The sequence below is a fragment of the Carettochelys insculpta genome, chromosome 10 (genome assembly GCF_033958435.1).
Source record: "Carettochelys insculpta isolate YL-2023 chromosome 10, ASM3395843v1, whole genome shotgun sequence".
NCBI lineage: Eukaryota > Metazoa > Chordata > Testudines > Carettochelyidae > Carettochelys > Carettochelys insculpta.
Window position 1 is genome coordinate 26,653,982 of NC_134146.1, and position 24,197 is coordinate 26,678,178.

General features: G+C 40.8%; 1 protein-coding gene across 1 annotated transcript in view; it reads left to right on the forward strand.

Moving 5' to 3' along the window:
* Positions 1-24,197, forward strand: part of MED12L (mediator complex subunit 12L) — a 295,842-nt gene that overhangs the window by 17,514 nt on the left and 254,131 nt on the right. Inside the window, exons 2-5 of the mRNA XM_075003690.1 lie at positions 1,057-1,161; positions 5,726-5,917; positions 7,833-7,992; positions 22,580-22,749. Coding sequence (XP_074859791.1) covers positions 1,057-1,161; positions 5,726-5,917; positions 7,833-7,992; positions 22,580-22,749 — 627 coding nt within the window. The remainder of the gene's footprint in view (positions 1-1,056; positions 1,162-5,725; positions 5,918-7,832; positions 7,993-22,579; positions 22,750-24,197) is intronic.

Genomic DNA, 24,197 nt, shown 5'->3' on the forward strand with positions numbered 1-24,197 from the left:
AAGGCAGGTCTCGTTTGCCAGCCTGGAGAGAGACTAACAAAGAGCAGCATCCTGATGAGGTTCTCCAGTGAGTGGGCACAAGCAAGCAGAATTCCCAGTAAGGGGACGTGCTATGCTTGTGGAAGGGGAGGGGAGATGGACGAGTGTAGTAAGTGGATGAGGGGAAGAGGACCAAAGAAAATTATGCATAGAGTGGGAAGCTAGTTCACTGCCCTAAGATGTTAGAGGCTGGAGCGTCTGATTAGAAGGTTAGAACAGGCTTCCCCGTGGTGCTGCCTGACAGCGGTAGTGTCGTGGCATGGTGGCAGTCAATGGGCGAAGTAGCTGTTGTGATACCACTGCAGCAGAAGAAGAAATTCTGGTTTGTGTGGTTCTCTTTTAGGCTAAACCAACACCCAAAGGGAAACACTTTTCAGTTTGGTCAGTGGGTCAAAACATCTTATCAGTAAGGGCAAGCAGAGGCATAGATGAAGGAAATGGAAGTAGGAGACACATCCTACCCTTGCATGTATCTCTTAATGGGGGTTTGTGGCAAGTGGATCTATCCAATTCCTGCTTGTGATGCCCTGACACATTCTTGTCTAATCCAGCACTCAGCCCTATGGTGTACAGAGGAATGTGGAATCACACTCTGCTCCTTCTGTGTTTCATGTCCTCCCCTCTCCCACATAGTAGAACTGCATTGGTTCTATTGTATGTGGGCCTCATGTGTGGATATTTGGAGGATTTGATTTTCAGTCAGTTTCTGTTTTTCCTTCCTTTTTATGGGAACCTTCCTGCTCCGAGAAGAATACAGACAGGTTTGAGCTGACACCTGGAAATCTGGCATGAGGAGGAACAATTTCATGTAAATGGGAATAAAAGTTGCATATTGTAATTCTTTCTCTAAAGTTGTATGGAAAAGGGAAGAGATGCAGAAAATACACGGTTCATGTGCAGAATATACCGTGTGACACACCAAGATTTGTTGTCATGAAAATATGTTGATGCCAATAATATAATTTTAAATAGCTAAATTTAACTTGTCACAACTTAACAAAAATATGCTCTTTGCAGGATGAACTTACTGCAGTGAATGTAAAGCAGGGTTTCAATAATCAACCGGCCTTCTCTGGAGATGAGCATGGCTCTGCTAGAAATATTGTTATTAATGCCTCAAAGGTAAGGTGGGTTTTGTTATTTGGCTGGAGTATTGATTTACAACTGTGTTTTTTGTGACTTAAGTTCCCTTTTTTGGAGGATGGGGCAGGGAAGAAAAGCTGTCTGAAATTCATAAGTTTAGTGGGATGTTTTTGTTGCACTGACCTGCACTGAAGGCTTCGTATTTTCAGGTTAAGACCAAATGTTTGTCTACATGATAGACTCCAGTAATTATTTTTGGAAAGTTCTGTGGCCAGTGCTATACAGGAGGTCAGAGTATGGTCCCTTCTTGTCTAAAAATCAACGTATCGGAGTGTTAAAATTAATTGTAAACCTAGAGTAAGAAATGTTGAGGATCATTTCCTGTGCTTCAGCTGGTTACTGTACTGGCCTTCAGAAGTTAATACTAGCTGAACCTCTCTAATCCAACACACTCAGGATGTGACCGGTACCGAATGAGAGAATTTGCCAGATGATGGGAGGTCAATATTGTCTAGCACATTACCAACACTTCTACTCTTAGTGTCAGAGGGGCTTAGTGGGCTCTTAGAACACATTGAAGGGTAAATTAGAGCTAAATAACAGCACAGAACACTGAGCCAGGACTGGTGGGTGTAAAAAAAACTTTATGGCACCACAGGAAACTTGGCCATACCCATGATAAGTAGTTGTCTGGCTAACTAAAATCATGGCGGATTATGGAGCTTGACAGACTAGAGAGTGCTGGGTTAACGAGGTTCATCTATATTACTTTTGTTACTAATAACCAGTATGGAATCGTCAGGAATAAATCTGGCCAAACCAGTCTCTCCATTTGACAGGATTACTGGACTAGTGGATGGAGAAGCTGTAGATGTAATCATCTTTATTTCAATAAGGCTTTTGACAGAGCCCTACCTGATATTAAGGAAATGTGGCCGAGATAGTGGTTAGAGTGGAGGGAGGAGTTGGGAGCCAAGACTCCTGGATTCTATCCCAGCCGTTGGAGGCAGGTGGGTGTCTAGTGGTTAGAGTAGGCGGCTGGGAATCAGTATCCCTGGGATCAAACCCAGCAGCAGGAGGGGAGTGGGGTTTTGTTGTTAGAGTGGAGGAGCTGGGAGCCAGGAATCTTGGGTTCTATTTGCCCCTGGGATGGAATGAAGGGACAGAGCCGTACCTGATAATCACATCAGCAAATTAGGAAATGTGGCCTGGCTCAAGGGGAGGGGATTGGTTTACGTATGCTGAGTGTGCAGTGAAATTATAACGAATGCTGAAGTGTGTTACGAGGTAATAAATGTTGCTGAGCACCCCTCTAGGTGAAATTACTGTAAGGTGAGTACACCTTGTTTGAAAGATGAGGCTCAGAGTCGTTACTAATGGATCACTGTCTAACCGGAGGGCTGCGTCCAATGTTTACTCTAATCTTTTCCGTCCTTGTGCGTATTTTTTCCATCCATGGGCAGAATACATTTCTCCATGTGCACTGAGGCCTGTGTGAATGTGCTCCACTAGTAGAAGCAAAACTTAGCCAGGGCACTCTCCTAATCAGATGGGTGATAGCTGAATCTCTCTTGAGCGGCCACCAATGCGCTCTGGTTACAAGGAACACTGGATATGTCTAGTGAACAGGGCTCTGTTTTAGACCAGGTACTGTTCAGTATTTTCATTAATGACTGGGATAACAGGGCACATGCAGGAGGGGGCATGCAGAGCCACAGGCCCCCTCAATAATCAGCAGGGGCACAAAACTCCTCTTGGTCTCGTTGCTGTGGCATAGAGAGTGAGCTTCTTCTGGCTTTGATGGAGGTATAGAATGAGACCCACCAAACTTAATATGAGGGGTCATATAAAAATTTCTGCAGGTGCCCTTACTTATAATGTTTGCAGATGACACCAAGCAGGGAGGGGTTGCTAGCACTTTTGAGAACAGGATGAGAATTCAAAATGACCTTGACAAATTTGATAGTTGATCAGAAATCAACAAGATGAAGTTCCTTAGAAATGCAGTGTACTATATGTAGGAAGGAAAAGTCAAATGCAGAACTACAACATGGGAAATAACTGGTTAGATGGCAGTACTGTTGAAAAAGATATGAGGATTACATTGGATCACAGATTGAACATGTTAACAAAATGACACTGTTTTGGGGGGAAAAAAACTAATTCTGGGGCGGAGGGCATATGGGCAGAAGTGTTTTATGTAAAACATGGGATGTAATTTTCTCCCTCTGTTTGACTATAAATGTCTTGCCACAGCTGGAGTACCATGTCCATTCTGGGCATGGCACTTTAGGGCGGGTATGGGCAAACTAGAGAGAGTCTGGAAGACAGATACCAAAAAAGGTTTAGAAAATCTGGTCTCTGAGGAAAAGTTAGCAAAAATGGACTACTTTAATCTTAAGAAAATGAGATGGGGGTTGGTGGAGAGAAACCTGATCACAATCTTCAGATATATTAAGGGCTGCTATAAAGAGAATGCTGATCAATTTTTTCTTCATATCTGTAGAAGTTGGGACTTGAAGTAATCAAATTAATTTGCAGCAAGGGAGATTTAAGTTAGATATCAAGAAACGTTTTCTAACTAGCTAAGCACTTAATGGCCGTGTCTACACGTGCCCCGAACTTCGAAATGGCCACGCAAATGGCCATTTCGAAGTTTACTAATGAAGCGCTGAAACGCATATTCAGCGCTTCATTAGCATGCGGGCGGCAGCGGCACTTCGAAATTGATGCGGCTCGCCGCCGCGCGGCTCGTCCAGACGGGGCTCCTTTTCAAAAGGACCCCGCCTACTTCAAAGTCCCCTTATTCCCATGAGCTGATGGGAATAAGGGGACTTCGAAGTAGGCGGGGTCCTTTTGAAAAGGAGCCCTGTCTGGACAAGCCGCGCGGCGACGAGCCGCGTCAATTTCGAAGTGCCGCTGCCGCCCGCATGCTAATGAAGCGCTGAATATGCGTTTCAGCGCTTCATTAGTAAACTTCGAAATGGCCATTTGCGTGGCCATTTCGAAGTTCGGGGCACGTGTAGACATAGCCAATATGCTTCCAGAGGAGGCTGTAGCATCCCCATCATTAGCAGTAGCAGTCTTCAGGGATGGTGTGTGTAAACTTGTTCTTGCCTTATCTCAAAGAGCTGGAAAGATGACTTCTCCTGTTCTTTTACAGTCCTCCATTTCTGTAATTCATTGTCAGGAAAAAAAGGTACTAAAAACAGAATACTGTATACTTGTCAGAATATCACATTGTAACATTTCAGCCTGAGAAAGGTAATTACTTTTTGTTTCCAATTTTTATGTTTTTGTGGTTTATAAAGGCAGTAATGACTTTCTTTCCTTGTAAACAACCATTGCTGGTATAAAGGTACCTGCCTTGTGGTGGGACCTTAAGTATTCCAGCTGCTTACTTACTGCCAGGAGGTATCTTTCCTACAAGTCATTGTTGCTTGTGGTTTGCTTGTATTCAAATGATCAGTTTTTAAAATGTAGTTTGGAACTGTATTTACTGAAACTGCTCCTGTTTTTTGTGAAGAAAGCTAAGCTAAGTATTAACGTACTGTAGAGCTCAGTAACAAAGAGGTTAAACCTCTTTAGTCAGGCACTCTTTTGTCTGGCATGATTATAATCAGCTGGATGTCCACTTACCAGGGGTGTAGCCAAGTTTCCCATGGTCCCATAAAATTTGTTTACAACCACCAGTCCTGGCTCTCAGTGTTCTGTCTCTTCTGATCCAGGCAAGATCAGGTATAAAAAATGGTTCAGTCTGCACACTAGGAAACAGTTTTGCACACTAGGTAACAGGGTTATTTACCTTTACACCACAAAAGTTGGCAATTGCTCTCTGACAGGTTTATATGTATTCAGATTCCTGATGTTTGCTTTGTGTCCATTTATTCTTTGGCAAAGCGATTGTCCACTCTGTCCAATATACGTGGCAGAGTTCTTAGAAGACATTTAGAAGTAAATTACAGGTAAATAACAACACAGAACACTGAGAGCCAGGACTGGTGGCTGTAAACACATTTTATGGGACCACAGGAAACTTGGCCATACCCATGGTAAGAGGACATCTGGCTAATTGAAATCATGCCAGATTATGGAGTTTGTTGGACGAGAGTGTTCCAGATTAGAGAGGTTCAACTGTATTATGGGTTCAGAAGATGTAAGCACACTGTACTTTAAACATATGAGGAGTTCGATTGAAATGGGACTACTTATGTACTTCATTTTTAGGACAATTTAAAATTCTTTCCTGGAATGGGTCTAATTTGGGGGTAATGTCCTGTTGGAGAGACGTGAAAGTGTAATCATTTGTAAGTATGGAGCCCACTGCATTTTTTTCACTTTATCAGGTATCTTCAAGAGGCTTTCTTGTTTACTGCTTGGCTGTATTGGCTTTTGTCTCCTATGACTAGTAATGGTGTTCTGGTGCTTAGTGTCAGGAAACTCCAACTCTAAGCTCCAGGGAATTAAAGTGTAATCTTATTAAATTGATAGTTAAGACAAGAGTGAGGACTACAGCTATTCAAATGGAAATCCTGTGTGTGTTACTGTACAATAGATACTTATTGCATTGTTTTATGTTTGTGTTTTGTTTTTTTCCCACTAGATTGGCGCTTATTTTAGCAGCATATTAGCCGAAAAGCTCAAACTTAATACTTTCCAGGACACAGGAAAGAAGAAACCACAAGTAAATGCCAAAGATAATTATTGGCTGGTTACTGCTCGCTCTCAGAGTACAATTCACAACTGGTTCACAGATTTAGCAGGAAATAAACCACTGACTATTTTAGCAAAAAAGGTATATGCAGATTTCACTCCCTTCTTCAATGTTTGGATTTTACAGAGTTACAGTATTTATGTAATAAATACTTTGTTTATGTTAACTAACGCACATTTGTGCATTTATTATTAAAAAGCAACTTGATCTCATTGTCTGTTGATCTCAGAGCAGGTTTTCTAAAAACCATTTTGTAGCAACAGTGTAGGTGAATATGGACTCCTCTATATGCATCATATGAGGGGGTGTGTTTTTTCCTGTCCAGAGATGTACAGTAATGGGAAAATTAGCATACTTTATAATTCGTGTCCCTATTTAAATCAATGTGATTTTGCAGCTGACTTCAACAGGAGTAGGAAGATGCTATGAAATGTTTGTTCTTGTCTCTGTATCTTTTCATTCAAAAAAAGAAAAGGGTAGATTTCCAAACACAGTCTAAACTGTGTCATTCTTTGTGCAAACTGCCTTACTACTTTGGTTATCGATTACCCTGGGATAGCCAGGTTTTCACGTATATGCTAAGTAAACGTTTTCTCTGTCAATGCAAGAATTCTGTTCTACAAAAATTTCTCATAACAAAAAGAAAGTGTTGGAGGTTGGTGGAGTATTGAGAGAAACAATTTGCTTTTTCTCCAACCCTCTTGAATGCCCTTTACACTGACGCATTCTTACCAACTATTGTGAATTCTTTTCCTGTAACCATTTTTATTCCTAAAATCTTACTCAGCTTTGGCAGCAGCATGCCTCCAACAGCCCAAGGATGGGGGGAGACTGTCTGCTACTTTTCAGGGTTTTTTTTGTCAAATTACAAGACTGTCTGGAAGAAATTAGCATGAAGCTAGGAAAAAATTCTATTGATTTCTGATCATTTAGGATATTCAGACAATCAAGAGCAAAGTCAGTGTGGTTATGGAAATCTTAGGCTGTACCTGAGATTGAAACTAACCAAAATCACTAAATTGGTGTCGTCATTTACCTTGGTGTAAAATGGTCTGTGACAATCTTATTGTGGAATAACAAAAAGTCTTGTGGCACCTTATAGACTAACACATATTTTGGAGCATAAGCTTTCGTGGGCAAAGACCTGCTTCATCAGATGCATGAATAAGTGTTCATGAATAATTGTGGAATAAGTGTGCCTTATGAATTTAAGTTGCATTGAAATACAGCACTCTATTCCTCATTAAGTTTATACACAGAGAGACCTGAAATGAAGTAAATAAAGATGTGAGTTTCACAAATTTTGGTGTTGGGCTTCTGTGTTTCCAAGGCCTACGACTAGAATGAATAGCCTTAGAATATATATCGTAACTTGCCATGAGTGAGTACATTATGTAATAAGAGAGATGCTTATTATCAACCAATAGGGTTCATTTCTTAAATTACAAAAAGTTAATCTTGGAAGCTGTGATACTGAATGGATCATTTAGACTGTGTTCTTGCTTCCTTGTAAGTTCCCAAGACATTCAAATGTTTGAATTGCTGGGATAATTGACCTGCTGCTAACATGTCATAGGGATGCTAACCATATCATATTTGTCTGGTACCACAGAGTGGGCCAACCACTGTTGCTGAACACTGATGAGATAGTGTGCAAAAAAAATTCTACCAGTCAATATCAAAGATAAGAAAACCAGCTATTATTATACCAGCTGCAGCAAGCTGAGCATTCAAGACTTACTCCACAATATGAGTGTTTTGGAAAAAAGCGTTTAATGTGTGTGTTTTCCTCCTTAGATATTGCTTCAAAATGCATTGCAAAATTGTTCCACAGATATACAAAAAATTAGTTCTCCTGAGGTTATGGATTAACATAAAATTCCTTCTGAAGTATATTTTAGAATTAAATAGCCAAGATCTATAGAAACTCAGGCTGGTTTCCTTACAGTTTATTAAATGGGATTTAATATATTATTTCTGTTCTGTTTCATTCCAGGTTCCTATTCTCAGTAAAAAGGAGGATGTCTTTGCTTATTTAGCAAAATATTCTGTGCCATTACTGCGAGCAGCATGGCTGATCAAGATGACATGTGCCTACTATGCTGCTGTTTCTGAAGCTAAAATTAAAAAACGTCAAGCTACTGATCCAAATATTGGTAAATGAACAAGAATTCTAATGTCTCACTGCATTGTAATAATTGAATGGAACTGCTACTTTTGTTCATTTTTCTGGTGTTGCTACATACTTCCCAAAAATGAAATCATTTATTAATAGGAGTCTTATTTTTCTCATTTAGGTTTTTATTCCTCTGTCCTCCAAACCTCACCAAACCTGTCAAATAATACATGGCACTGTAAGGTACAAAATTGCCCCATACAGTTGCCACTCCACCTGACCAATTAAATCCAGATTTCTAATTGCTTTATTGAACAGGATATACAGTATCTTAATCATAGGCTGATGACATTCGGCCCAATGTAGAGAGCTCGCCTAGGAGGCCTGTGGCCATTCAAGTTCCAGTTATTATGAAGTTATGGGCTTACATGGCTAGAGGTCCTTGTATAGTAGGATGAATGTCACCCTGAAGGGGATTGAATTGCTACTTTGAAAAGCCTCAAAATGAAATTTGAAAGCTCATGTTTTAGGTATAATTATATTGGAATGAAGGTGGGAGCACTTTTCATTTTACCAATGGGGGTTGAATACTACCTTCTGGCACCAACCACAAGAACTGAGCCAAACACTGCATGTACTGTGTATGTGAATATGAAAATAGAAAGAGCTCTCAAGAACAGTGACAATGGCACACTCTTTCAAGAGAAAGGAGGAATTTGTCTTCCTGCTGAGCTCTAACTTGAAAATATATTTGCAGGCTGTTAAAGGCTTCAGACATCGCATTTCATGACAAATTGCATGTCTGTAACTACAGGTTGGGCTACCTGAACCAGATCCCACCTATATGTCTTTCTGTCAATGTTGTCAGAATTGTCTAATGTGAACTCTGGGGACAGGGACTGTCTTGTCCCATGAGTGTACAGTGCTTACCAGAAAGGTGCTTTTGATTGTTGTTCGTAGGCGCTCCAATGCATAAATAATAATTAGAATAAGCCTGTTGGTGGGGGAAATACACAAATACCAGACCAGAAAAATGACATAAGTCATTAACATGGTCCATCTTGTTCCCACTATCCATTTTCCATTCCTCTGACCCCAATTCACTCCCCACTCTCCATTCGCACTGTAGGTCTCTCTTTTCTGTTCTCAAGCACTATGTCCCCTACCTAACACCACCTTCTTGAGTTTCCTCCTGCCACGTTTCCTTGTTTGGAGGTTTGTCACCTTAGCCCATCCATTCAAAGCCAAAACTAGATTTCTGCACCCTAAGATTTTTGAAGGCATGCACACTGAACTGGGGAATGGCACTTCCACCCCACTTTTAATATGCATACAACCTCCAGAAATGGGCTTTCGGGGCAAGATATCAGCTAATAGCCTCATTAACCTTAGCCTTCACTTTGCCATAAACAGGATGGTTGATCTGATGGGGCCATAACTTCTTGGCACCACATAGCTTAAAAAAATGCTGTTAAATAACTAAACTAAAGCCTGGGAATGCAGATGCACTCTTCTTTATATCTGTCTAGAACTGTCCAGATGCCCACACTTACCTAGCTCAAGCTAATGTCTTACAGAATATGCCTCCTGGAGGTCTCTTGCATTACTGCTAAAATGCAACAACAGTGAAAGGTTAAGGAGATAGCAAAGCATATGTAATACAGGTTTAGGCTACAAGAATAGGATATGTAAAATAGGCTAACATATCCTTATAGGCTACATACTCATTTATTATTTGTATTATGGGAACATCTAGGAACCCCAATCAAGAATAAGGGCCAGATGTTGCTAGGTATTGTACAGACAAATAACGAGAAAAGATAGTCCCAAGACCAGAAAGGTTACTGCTGAGGTCTGAGATGGGACAAAATACAATGTAACTCCAGAGTTACAAATAGTAGTTATGAACTGACCTGTCAAGCACGCATCTCCTTTGGAACCAGAAGTATGCAGTCAGACAGCAGCAGAGGATGGGGGAAAATTTTAATATTGTAAATACTAAAAAATGAAGGGAAATTTAAAAGAAGAAAACAGTTTCCTTGTCATTTGTGCTTGTTTCATTTTAATTAAGATGGTTCACAGCAGCAATTTTCTTTTGCGCAGTAGTTTCAAAGCTGTATTAAGTCAACGTTCATCTGTAAATTTTTGAAAGAGCTTTGTTCAGTGTTAAGGACAGCCTCTGTTTCTGATGTACTTATAATGCTGAGGTTCTACTGAACGTAGACAAAAACCACAAAATGTGGGTCTGGATCTGGTAAATATACGAACAGAGTTTTTAGCAGATAAATAGAGGATTTGATGGATACCAAGTCAAGTTGCTAACCTCCAGGATTTAAGAAACCATTTTAAATGTAATATTTCAAGTTTTAATACTGAAAGTACATTAAAGGTTTGTTGGTCGTAGCTGAAGTACATCTGTTCTGCTGAGTGTACCAGGTAAACTTTAACTTTATGTTCAGTGAGATGTCAGTTTGAACTGGCAGCTCAGAACAGTGCCTTGGAATGTAGCATCAGAGAGACTACATCTAAAAAAATATTTAGCCCCTTTGGAAGATGGAGAGTATGCAAACTGTTAGGAATGAAATAGTAAACGTTTGCATCTCTTCCAGTATGTGGAATTGATGATTTCTTTCCATTTCCTCCCCTTCCCCCACCCACCCTTTATTTGTAATTTAAACCACTAAGTTAAAGCAAAAACCCTTTGATTTTCCCCATGATGCTGCAGCACTTCCATGTCCCTGCTGTGAGAATCTTTGTGTGGTGTCTCAGTATCTTATCTTGCTGGTATTTCATGTGTATTTTTTCAGTTATTGTTTGTGAGGTTTCCTCCCGTTAACTTTGCTTTCAGTAACCCATTTTAAGATAGACAAGCATGTTTTTCATTCTTTAGCAAAAATTTAGTCCTTACATGTGGACAGGCAGAAAGAAAAGACCAATCCAACCTTTCAGAAACTTTGGAAGTCTTTGCATTTTGGAAGCTTTAAAACAGTAGTAGATAGAAGTACAGAAACCCGGGGAAATGTTGCACGGTGTCAACGTGTTAATGCTGAAGGTGGTATTTTATGTTCCGAGTGGCATAACCCGGGGCTTCAGGTTCAGAGTCAAACCATGAAGGAGGCAAACTGAGGGTATGTGTGTACATTTTACTGTTTTTTTAAGTAAAGCTTCTCATGACAAATTCATTAACACACAATTAAGGAATCACTTGTTTCTAAACTAATCAATGGGATTATAAAATTGACGCTGAATTACCAAAATACATTGAAAGAAAGTTACGATTGCAAAATCCAGCACTCAGAATTTAGTAAATGCTAGGTCTGAGGTTAGCCATACAACATTAATTTGGCCTCTTCATGCATATGCATGATGATACAGTCTTTATATATGTGACAACAGATGATTTCCCACAGATCCTAGGGTCGTTCAGTGCACAGGATGATAATCTAGACACTCAAAACTGTTTAATTTAGAATGTTAATATTTGTGGTTTTTGCCTGAGGTTTTGGCAGAAAGCAAATTTCTTTTTTTAAGTATTTTAAAACTTGTTATGCAATTGGCAGTCAGCTAACTTGAACTAGAAGAGGTACAAAAACTTTAGCCTGACTGCTTGTACTCATGCTGCTAAATGAATTCAAGCAAAGGGATATAAAATATAGGAACTAGATATTTTTTCTACAACTGAAATATAGTTATTTTGCTGTAAAATGTGTCATATACCAAATACATGACATTTTAATAAGCTATAAAGGTATTAATATTGCTTTTCTGGGGATAATTTGTATAACTCACTCTTGGCTTTGACGATCTCTTATCAATACATACATGCTAAACGTATGTTGATAATTTTTTTTACCACAAATATGTTGTTTGTGTGTTGTGTAAAAGTTTGCCATGAGAAAAGTATCCTTCCCCTCAATACATATCACAAATCGTTGAGAGAGGTAATTTATGACTATGGAAGAACTTCTTTTGTGTCTCAAGAGATGGAGTGCTTGTACATTAACCCTCTGTACCAGCAAGTGAAGCACAAGGAAATGTAGATTTATTGGCAAGATAAATTTTCAGGTTGGATCTCTATCTTATTAGATAGAAATTGGGTCTTTGGAGGACAGCCTTCTGAGGAGTCATAAATATTTGAATTTAAAATAATTATAATGAGTGCATTCTGCAAACTCACATTTTCCTCTGAGAACCATAATTTTATGCCTGTCTTTGGAAATGGGGTTGATAATCATTTTATATTCTGAGGATAGCTCAGGGGATGTAGGTATAAAGGAGCAGTGTGTAACCACCCCGGCCTCAGTCCTGGTTGGACTAGTTCTGAATCAGCTGGATTTTGAGGGTAGATTGGGGAAGCTTCTGGGCTGCTTGAAACAATGTTGGGATAGAAATGTTATTTAGGGATGAATTTATTAAAGGAGAAACTCTTTGTGCTAGTAAAGAGGATGGGGAAAAATCTGTCAACTACAGGACGCATCTAGTGAGAAATGATCAACGATAAAAGGGTCCCATTTCAGCATAACACTTGAAGACAAGTAAGTAAATATTGACAAAATGTACAAGCGCATATGTACAAATGCTAGAAGTCTAAATTCTAAGTTGATGAACTGGAGTGCTTGGCAAGCAGTGAGGATGTAGGCATCACATAAAACTTGGTAGAATGAGGATACTCAGTGGAACACAGTAACATCAAGGCACAAAATCTGCCCAGGGCTGAACCAGGGAATTTGCTGAACTACGGGAGATCAATATTGTAGTAAATTGGTGTCTATTTTTATTTCACAGATGTGAATAAATGGAACAATGCTAGCTATGCTTCTTAATAATTCATGACTGTACTGCTATACCCTATATAAACCTATGACTGTCTAAGGCTTATCACCTGTTTTTATAACAAAGTGTGGATGTCGTTGTACAATTTCACTGCATTGGCACAAGGAAATAAGTAGATAAAGCATAAAAACCCTGCTGATGCTTAGCACTTTGCTTGCTTGCTGGTCTCTTAAAAGACATTTAGGGATAATTTAGAGCTAAGTAACAACACAGTACCAAGCGCTAGGACTGGTGGCTGTAAACAAACTTTATGGGACCATGGAAAACTTGCTTATACCCACGGTAAGCAGACCTCCAGCTAACTAAAATCATTTCCAGACAGTGAATGTTGCTGACCCGGAGTTCAACCTGTAGAAATGACAGTATTGTTTATGCTGATGGGAGAATGGCACTGTATGTGAAAGTCAAATGACGGTACCATGGAATCTATATGGATAAAAATTCTATGCTTGAACAATAGAAACAGAGCAGCAAGACTGACCAGCTGATGGTGTTGGTGTTGGTGTTGGTGATGGTGATTGTGAAAAGCCCGGGAAGATTAGAGAGATTGTAATAATGGGGGATTAAAACTATTCTCATATTGTTTAGGTATATGACTTCATAAAGGGGTAGAATAATGGCATTTCTAGATACATTTAAATCTGTTTTTCTTGAAGCAGCTGGTTCTGGAACTCACAAGGGGAGTGGCAGTTATTGGCTAAGCCCTATGAGGAGCACAGAATCCAATCCAAAAGATGGATAAAACTGAACCATTTAGTAATAGTAATCATAGTGTGATTCACATTAATGTCCTTGTAATGAGAAAATACCAGAGAAACCAACCACAGTAGCATTTAATTTAAAAAAAGGGGAGCAAAACATGAAAAAGCTAGTTGAAGCACTGTTAAAAGGAGTGGTCCCAAGGATGAAATGCCTGCAAGCTGCACAGATGTTTAAAAATACCGTAATAGAACTTCAGATCAAATATATGTGTCCCAAATAAAAGGCGGACCAAACAATGCCACTGTTGCTAAACTGCAAGGTGGTCGTTTTTTAAAACATCATATTTTAAAAATTGGAAATTAAATACTCTGATGAAAATAGAAAGGATAAAATCTGGCAAGTCAAGTGTAATTCATAAGGCAGGCCAAGAAAGATTTGAAGAACTAGCAAAAGACACACAGACTAACAGCATTTTAAAAAAGTGCATTGGAACAGGAAGCCTGCCAAATGGTTGGTGGGGCCACTGGGTGACTGAGAAGTTGAAGCAGCACTCAGAGAAGGCAAGACCATTGCAGGGAAGCTCCATTAATTTTTTGCATTGGTCTGGACAGCAGAGGGTATGGATGAGACCTCTGCACCCACATAGTTCCCTTGCTCATATAGGATGTTTGTACTTTCAGAAAGCCTTTGATAAGATTCCTGACCCTAATACACCTAAGCAATGTCCTCTCATGGTTCAGTAACTGAGGAAAAAAAGCATCAGGTTTTCTGGGTGAGGGGTGTCAGCATTTTGCACAGTGGCATAGGTGTGTCTTGATTTGTCTCATCAAATTTTGTAGCTTATTCTGTCAGGGACTGTGGCCAGGCCGTAGCATGAGCCAACATTAACTCATCCAGTGGAGTTATTGCAAGACCACTTTTTCTTCCATTTCTTATCTGCCAGCCCACAGAGTAAGCTGCCTGGTGCATAGGGTATTCTGGAAATGTGAAGGAGAAAGTGGTGGTTTTTGTCCTTCAAGCAAGAAAGCACAAATATGAGCTTAGTCATGCAGCCCTTAAATCATGTTAGTTGTTGCCCTAAAATGACTTAGGAGCTGCAGGATTGTGCTTTATTTTTGTAATTACTGTTACTTGAAGATTTCTGTCATTAGAAGGATTGTATCACAGGCTATGCTACATGCTGACTGTGCAGATGAACTGGGAAACATAACCAAAGAAATCAGTGACCTAACATGAAAACATGCCAAATAAAATAAAATCGTATGTGCAAAAATTTACAAACTTCCTCTGACTTCTTATAAATACTTGCTCTCCTCTTGGTGTACACTGGGATGGCAATTCCTTGGAAGTAAATACACAATTCCTTCTAATTAAAAGGGTTGAGAAAAAGAGAGGATGCTCTGAAAATCCCAAATCCTCCTTTAGATGTCATTAAACTAAAAAGGATGATAACGGAGAGGAAGCCGTGCTAGTCTATACACCATCAAAACAAAAAGGAGTTAAGTAGCACTTTAAAGACTAGCAAAATAGTTTATTAGGTGAGCTTTTGTGGGACAGACCCAGTTCTTCAGACCACAGCCAGACCAGACCAGACTCAATATTTAAGGCACCGAGAACCCAAAACAGTAAGCAAGGAGGACAAATCAGAAAAAGATAATCAAGGTGAGCAAATCAGAGAGTGGAGGGGTGGGGAGGAAGGTCAAGAATTAGACTGAGGAAACTAATCTGGTTCTAGACAAGCAAGCATACTTTTAAGCTGCTGGATAAGGAGTTAGGCCTTTATGACATCTTCAGAAAGTGAACAGTTCTGTATATGGGCAGAAAGATTGGAAAGACCGGATTCTTATATCCCTGTGTTGGGAAGCAAGAGGCACAGACCCCAGATCAGTCAAGAATGTATTTTGACTGCATATTGGTAGATGCAACTTCAAAGCAATAAACTTGAGCTACAATGGCAGAAAACAGTGTTTTTTTTGAAGTAATAATTTGCATTCTGGAGTCTTAAATATGAAAACAGGTGAGAATAGTAAAAGAGACTGGTGAACTAGTTTGTCACAAAAAATGGTATAAAAGCAGTAGAGGAAAAACAGTGGTTACAGTACAATATTCAATATATTTAATACAATGGCTGTAATGAAAGCAAATGAATGATTCATGATAATTTAGCCGAGTTATCATTGTGTATTTGGCAGTTTGGACCCCAGTTTGCATCCCATACAAAAGATGGGACCTTTGGCACAATGCAGTCTTGTGAGAGTATTTATTTAGTACCACAACTAACAGATCAGTGTCATGAGAGTCTTCTAATGAACTGGTAGCATGAATGTGCTTTGTCCTGGGTTTTCCTTAGAGCATTCTATCAAACTTCTGCCCTGGTCTGACCTTGCAAATTCTGTGCAACTGGAGGATGATGCAATTGTGTGACATTGTTAAGATCAATTTCTCAAGACAAACTTATAAATGGTAGTGAGGGGTCTGTATCATAATGCTTAGATCAAGCTTTCTTCAAAGTCTGTGTGTGTTCGGGCCCAATGTTCAGGCCCAGATGCTCTGTAATCAGTAATGGTTGATAGAATGCATTCCAGAACCTCCATGTTCTGTTCTAGTTTCCTTAAGTCATGTAGTGTAGTCCCTTCCTTATCACTCCCTGATATTTGACTTGGCTGATCTGGGGTCTGTCTCTCTTGTCTGTTGACTGCCAAAAAGTGCTCTTTGGTGGAATGTGATCTACCTTTTTTTCCCCTCTCTTTCCTCTATACTGCTTCTGTTCTGCACTCCTGCCCCTTCTACAGGAGAAGCCCATCACAGTGTCAGTGAAGCAGATCTGCAACTTTTGGGGGGACTGACCATCTTGCTCATCACATTCCTTCACTCATTGCTGCCTCTAACTCTCTGTTTCACCCTTACCCCTTTTAACTTAGCAGAATCTCTTCTCTTTTGCCCCAGGCATTGGGGGTGGGATATGTATTGCAACAGGGCCTTTCCCACCTCTCGTAGCCCTTCCAGCTTGCGTGTGCGGGTGCAGCCGTGGGTCTTCTGCTGCCATACCCTACGCATTGTGGCCTGAGGAAAGGGCTTGCAGAAGCAGACTCTTTCCCTCCTACCTGTTGGGAAAGGGATCTATGGGTGATGGTGGGTGTTCGCAGCAGGATCCTCTGCTTACGCAGTAGAATCAATAGAAGAGGACCCCATGATAATAATTCACCCTTCACTTGAATGCAGCTTCTGGTGGGTGGCTGGGCTGCTGAGTTCATTTCACATGTGTCACGTTATCTTCCTTTTCTCCTCTTCCTTCTGTGACAGTCACTTAGATCAGTGGTTTTCAGCCAGTGTGCTGTGAGAATTGTCCAAATGTACCATGAAATTTTGTCAATTTCCCCCTCTGTGGCAATTTGCAGATCCACCCTGTTGGGAGGGTGGAATTGATGACCCCATGGCAGCTGGGGCTCAAGCAATAAGGCTGCCTGAGTCTCAGCTGGTGTGGAGTTTGTCTCTTTTCCCCCCTATGGTGGGTCTTTGCAGAACCACCAAGGAGGGAAAGGCCAACCCTGCAGGACTCCGCTCGTGCTGAGAGGCAGCTGAAATGCTGCTTCCTGGCCTGAAAGAGCTGGTAGGAAGCCTGTCCACCCCACCTCCCTGCTGTGGCAAGGGGGCAGGAGCCTGTTAGAGCTGGGATGTGGTTTAAATGATGTGTCCTGTCCCCAACTGGCTGGTGGGGTGGGGGAGAGGGGAGCCTGCTTTCAGAGGCTGTTTGTTTACTCAACATCCCTAGCATGGTGTTGAGCAGATGAAAGTGTGTTTGTGCTTGCTGTCTAAGATGGTGTATTCTGTGGTGGATTTGAAACATGAATGCATTTGATCCTGTTTATCTTGTTGTATGCACTACTAAGCTGCAAACCTCTCTAGTGAGAGTGCAACCATAGTAAATGTAAGTAAATGATGATTATGAGCAATCAATGCAGCTGAAAAAAGTGGGTGTGCCATGGAATTTTGTTCCACAGCACAATTCAATGTTTTGGAAAAGTTTGAGAATCGCTGAGTATGATCACAGGAGCATAGAGGCAGAAGACAGTATCAGCTCCTTATGGGGTCTGCTTTCAGTCCAGCAGACATGGATGGAAGAGAGGGAGTGAGCAGACATCAGAGTGAAGGGAGAGAGACTGAGGGTCTCGGCATGGGCTCTGTGCCTAATTCCCATTCCCCTTCTAAGGCATTTCTAAGGTAGAAACATTTAGGGGAGAAGAGTGTCTGGGTCCTGCCCTTCAACCCTGTGACCAATGTTGCTTTGCTTTTCTTCTGTTTCTTTTCTGTAGTTCTTTATCTCCTCTCCTTCCCCAAAGTGTTGTTAGTTTGTATAGGCATTTACTGGCCTGTCTCCCTGTTTTTTCTTTTCCTATTTCAACTTCAGTCTCTGATCACCCTTTCCCTCTTACTTCTGCTCCAGACAGTTTTAGATACAGACCCTAGGAGAAGTTACCGTGTTAACTGGTAGACATAAGTTTTTTGCTTCCCTATTCATGGCAGATAACTCTGATGATGATCTTCCTTGAGACAGCACATCATGCTATCCCAGGGAGAGGCAAAATGGCACTGAATTAAGTCTGAGTACCAATGGCATATATTCTCAGTCTTGAATGAATACTGGTAATCGTGCATTTTAACCAAGGAGTGTCTCAAACGGTCGTGACTTTAAAAAACAAAAAAATGTTGAGTCTTCTGAGCAAAATCAGTAGTCCACATTCTCTGTTGGTGTCATCTGTGGCTTCAGTAATTTCAGTTTACATCAGCTGAGGCAGCAGGTGAGGCAGTATTTGTGAAGAAAATGTTGTTCTGCTTACTGGAATGGGAGAGCCAGTCGTACATCAGAGGGAAAAGAGGTGGGTGGCTACTTCTGGTTTCAGTTCTGTCTTTGGTCACTTCCTTGATGACAGCTGGAGGAGGCAGGTGATGAGAATGAAAGGTGATAATGGGACTATCCCAAGACTGATGCACTTAGTTTTTGATTCAGTATTACATTAATGTTCCAACACAGATTTAATTCTGAATGTGGCAAATGGGGATGAAAGATTACATTACACATGCAAGTTTGCTATTTTGCAAAGGTTACTTAGAGCTTTGAGAATAATTACACAGTATCTCACTGATCCATTTTTGGCAGTCTTCAAAATGTTTCAGGTCTGTGCCTTAAATAATGAAAATGATTCGTTCTCCATGGTTTCTAACTCCATGGCGCTAAGGTACTGGTAATAAACTGCCTTGAGAAAATTATCCTTTCACACCTTGCAACATTGAAAATAAATGTGAAATGGTGGTTTTGTAATAGTTTTTAGAAGACTGAGTGACTGTTTTTGAAGCAAATATTTACTATAAGTCCATATAGTTGTTTTAAGCTTAAATAATACTGAAAATTACTCCATGTTTGAGTACCAAGTCACTAGTTTTGGAGAGAAAAACCTCCCAATAGATGATACTGGTGGAACTCTTCTGTTAGGAATTCAGTGAGAAAGAATGAAAGTGAGTCAGGTAGCGTAAAGCCCAAGACACAGTGGGGGCTTTCCATATGTGGAGTCCCTATAGCTGTGATAGTAAACAGGTTTAGACTGTCAAAGCAGTGCTTTTGTGCATTCACAGAAATACATGCTGTTCTCAAATACTTCATGCTGCCTTTTATTATGGTGTTCATGTCACTCTAAACTTTAAAATGAAACACTCAGGCTATGTCTACACTTAGAGAAATCTTCAAAACAGCCAGCTACGAATAAGGGGATTTCAAAGTTGGTGGGGTCCTTTCAAAAAGGACACCTGCCTGGACGAGCCGTGTGGGAGCAGCATGCTAATGAGGAGCTGAATATGCATTTCAGCACCTCATTAGTAATCTTCGATTTGGCCATTTGCATGGCCATTTCGACGTTTTGTGTCTGTATAGACATGGCCTCAATGAGGCAAATGGTGGTGGCTCAATTAACTTCATTTACCGTTGTTGTTCAAGATCAAAGCTTGTGATGTCAGTGGTAATTTGTATTCACAGAAATTCTCTTCATAATTTTGTCATCTTGTGAGATGTGCAAGTCATATAAAGACAAAATCTGCAAGGTGAGAGGGGTGTTTGTTTTTTTGTAAGGCAAGACTTTCGAAGACTTTACAAATACAAAGTTCAGGTTCAACAAATGGCTCACATGACTTCAGTGAAAATGGTAGGAGTTTGGACAAGAGCAACTGCCAACAGGAAGATACAGTGTTTTGGGTGTAATGAGTTAGAAGGAAAGATTTAAGGCCAAATGTTTGATCCCGAGTGCCTCAAAATAGGCATTTAAATTCATATTTAGATGAATATTTTATATGTCTGTTTTGAGGTAATTGCATTTCAAAAGAGGAAAAAGAGATCAACTTGGGATAGAAGTCTGAGGTGTAGGCTTTTAAAAGTAGTGCTCCAAAGATCAGGTGGTGACATAGGTGTTCTCCATAGCTATTAGCTGTTATGTTAGAAGTAATGCATATTTTCGGAAGGAAGCAAAGGTCCAATTAATGGAAGAAACTGTTGTGATAAACTCAGTGAGGCAGCGGGACTTATCACAAAAGAGAATAAAAATAGTAGATATCTGAGTTGTATTTTGAGTAGCCAGAATTGGTGAGATTAAAGTAATGGGAAGGCCACTCCTCAGTTAGCAACATTCCAGTGGGCTAAAACTGGAGAGAGAAGTAAGGAAACTGATTCCATAGTCTCTGTGGCCCTTCCAAGTGGGACAGAGCAGGACAAACTGCTTTACCCAAACCAACCCTGTTCCCATGCTATAATGGGGAGAGGGTGGTGGGTAGAATCCAGGCCTGCCCTTGTCTCTATGTTCCAGCCCAAGAACCCTGTGAAAGCTGCTGCCTGCAAATGTAATCCAATAACAGCCATGTGACAGTTGCAATTCCCTGGACCACTTCCCCATGGCCCTGTCCAACACCTTCCTCATCTGGAGATTCTTCTTTCTGGTACCTACTCATACTTGCTCTGGCCAGTTCATCCACCACACCTTCTCACTCTAAAATTTTGCTTGGAATATTGAGTTTGTCATCAATGCATGACTGGTCCACTGACTACAGGGTGAGGGGCAAGAAGCTTTGCCACCTCTTTCCTACCTTCCCAAAATCCTGGGAAAATCTCTCTAGGAGTGAGCAGCCCGCCATACCTGTCCCATTCAGTAGCTTCTTGTCCATTTAGGACTATGAAACTGGAAATTCTCATTCCTGATTTTTTTTTTTTTTTAAAAAGGTCATTTACTTCATTCGGAGGTCTGAAGGAGATTGCATAATTCAGGTCAGGGGAAATTGCATTCAAGCCTCTTGTATATAGCACCTACCACACACTTGATGCTGTAAAATACTGCAGAATGCACTGCACAAGTAAAGAATTTAATGTGTGTTTTTTTTTAAACCCATACAGACTTTTTGTGTAATCAGATCTGAATTTTGTAAATTAACTCACTTGGTGGTGACCTCTTAAGGGTATTCACTGACGTTGGTGGTGATCCAGGTTTTAACATCAGTCTCTCTCTCTTGTGTATAGAGAAAGGAGGAACACAATATTATCTGTTGTGTTGTTCTGTCCTGTGTGGACACAGACTGCTTGACACTTGTAGCTTGTGCTGAAGTCAGTTTTGACATTCAGGACTGCATTCTTGTCACCCATGCCTTAGCTTAGTCCTATTGGCTCTGACCGTCTGCTCAGGGAACATACTGTCAGAGGTAGATTTAGGTAGTGGGGTTGTATGTAAGAAAGTGCCAAGAGCTTCTCTCATGTAAGGTCAGGTGTATTCATGTCTGTTTTCAAAGTCATGTGGCAGTCTTCTGTGGCTGTAGACTGGGTTGGTCAATTGGTTATTTTTGCCTTTCTCAGAGCATCTTGCAAGGTCCATGTGGTAAAACAGCTGTCATCCCTAGAGGCTGGAGCTAAGGATAGATGACACATCTTTATGTGATCATGATGCCCTTAACATTAGTTTTTTGAGACAGTGAGAATTGCAGTTGGGAGACCTGTGTTTCTCAAGCTGGTATGTACCAAGAGACTGTGGGCCATCTGTAGGTGTGTAGTGAACAGAGAGTGCCAGGACTGGATGCCCCTGAGTCACTGCTGGTTCATTTTGATTTGAAGTTTTGGACAGACACCTTTCAAATAAATGTGAGATCTAGAGTTTTATTGGCAGTTCTGACAAATGGCATACGCAACGTGCCACTAGTTTCTTGAGATACAGAAAGAAAGCAAGACCTTTTTATGCTTTCTGATGGGTGAAGGTGACCTAGTGGGTGGATTTCTGCTCCTATGGTTTTGACTGAAGTATTCAAAACTAAATTACCCCAACTCTCACAAAAGTGGCCTGCCCTGTATAATCACTGGTTGGAAGAGGCTAAGAGAGAAGCAGTGCTGTTTGTTGTTATAGTGAAAAGCTGTGCAAGATGACTCAGAGCTGTGACTGTCAGCCTGCCTTGAGAACCTTCAGAGAGCAGTCTTGTCTTGATGCATTTGATAATGCAATGGCTAGTCTGTTAACCTAATAAACTGCTCTAAGGAGGTTACATTTTTATTTTATTTTTTTTCTCTAGAGGTGGTATACATCAGTTTCAAAGCATTATAGGAACAATTTTATTTCCAATCATTCTGGCATGTATAAGATCCTGGTTTGTTTGTTATAATTTGTCTGGGGAGACTCTTAACTTGCAAGAGTCCCCATTGAAGTAATTAATAGTAGTATATTTATACTTACACTTCTATGCAGGGTTGCTCTGCAACTGAATATTGAGCCTCGGTGGAACAGATGGGCGATTCCCTAAAGGCATAGTTTGTACTTGTGGCTTTAAATTGCAAATAGACATATTCATTAAGCTAGCGTGCTAGTTACACGTTTCTTGGTTTGCACACTTTGAAAACACAGCACAGGAAATGCACATGCACAGGCTTTTTGTTCAGAATTAGATAAGTGGTGCTCAATGTTTTCAAAAGGTATTTTGACCTTAGAGGTAGTTAAAGAGTTATGTGTTTACTATGAAGAATCAAATGTCATCATATGAAAGGAAAGATGTCAATTTTTTATTGTAAACTTGTTTTATAGAATGGACTCAGATCTCAACCAGATACCTTCGAGAGCAGCTGGCAAAGATTGCAGAATTTTATCATGTGACTTCAAACCAAGTCAGTGGTCCTGTAGCTATGCCTCAAGAGGTGGAACAAGCCCTGAAGCAGTGGGAATATAATGAAAAGTTGGCATTTTATCTCTTCCAGGTAACCTTGTAAAAAGTGCCTTCTGGGTGATTACTGTATTAGGAAGGATCCAATTTTAAAATAGACTTAGAAGTAATTGGGCACTTTGCCTGCTCTTTCATAATTTATAGTGAGCAGCTTACAATTTGTGCATGTTTCCTTAATATTTGCTTGGCATGAAACTATATTGTTTTCTTTGCATTAGATTTAGAAGTTTAAATGCAATCAGATTTAGGGCTGAATTTTCAGGTTGTTTTTTTTTTTTAATTTTGGGTGTCTGATTTGGGACATTTAAGGTATGATTTTTCAGACATTCCATGGTTCTTTTACTGGAGTTGTGGGTACTCAGCCTGCAGAGAATCGTGTTCTGCTAGGTCTCTGAGGTTGTACGCCAAAAAGTGAGGCATCCAAAATAGAAGCCAGTTTTGAAAATTTGGGTTCTCTCTTCCATTAGCCTGGTAAATGCACAGTTATTGCCACTCTGATAAAGCTGCAACTTTCTTGCCTTATTACTGATTCATTGTGCATGAAGTGAATTTAAACCTTTCATAATTTAGAAAGAAATGCACATTTGTTATCAACCTTCACATTTTCAGTCACTGAAACAGATAATGAGCAAATTAATATGTTCATTCAGGTGCAACCTGCTGATAGCTTCACATTTGGTAATGAAAGAGCTATTTGTTCATAATAGCATGGGCTTTTGATAATGCTCAGAATGGGTGCAGGGGGGTGAGGGCTCTGGAGTGGGGCCTGGGATGAGGTGTTAGGGGTACAGGCAGGCTGCCCCCAGGGAGGGGCTAGAGGAGGACTCTCCCTTGTCCTCTTCCCCATTAGCAGCAGTGAGCTCTGGGAGAGGATTCCTCCTCTCTCCACCAGCCAGGCCCATTGACGGGTGGGAGAAGAGGGCAGTTGCCAAGGGCCCAAACACCGGAAAAGGGCCTATGAGCCTGGCTGCCGTGCAGTCACTCTACCTGCTCTGGGAAAAATGTCTTTTGATTGATAGACTTCTGATATGCCCCATGCAGGTTTCAGGATGACTGAAGGAGCCTAGTATCAAATACTACTGCCTCAGCCAACCCAGAACCTGCATTGGTCATATGAAAACGTGTCTGAATCAAGGAATGCTGTGGCTTTTCCCCAGAGCAGGTTGGTTCAGCATGATGAGGCTGTGGCTGACCTGGAGCTCCTCCAGGCATGTGAGGCGTACTCAGGGTTTCTTCGGGAAGAGGGGCTTGTAGCAAGGGATCGTGTGGGGGACAGGGAGCAGCAGCCCAGGGTGCAGGGATGCTCTAGGAGAGAGATCGGGGGGAGGGGCAGGGAAGAGGTCTGGCCCCAAACACTGATGGAGCTGGGCAGCTATTCTTTGGATATCAGTGGAGCATGGGCACCATGGGCTATAAAACTTGCCACCTGTGCATAATAGGACAGTGTGATTCAGTTCAACTATTACCAGGTTTTGTGAGGGG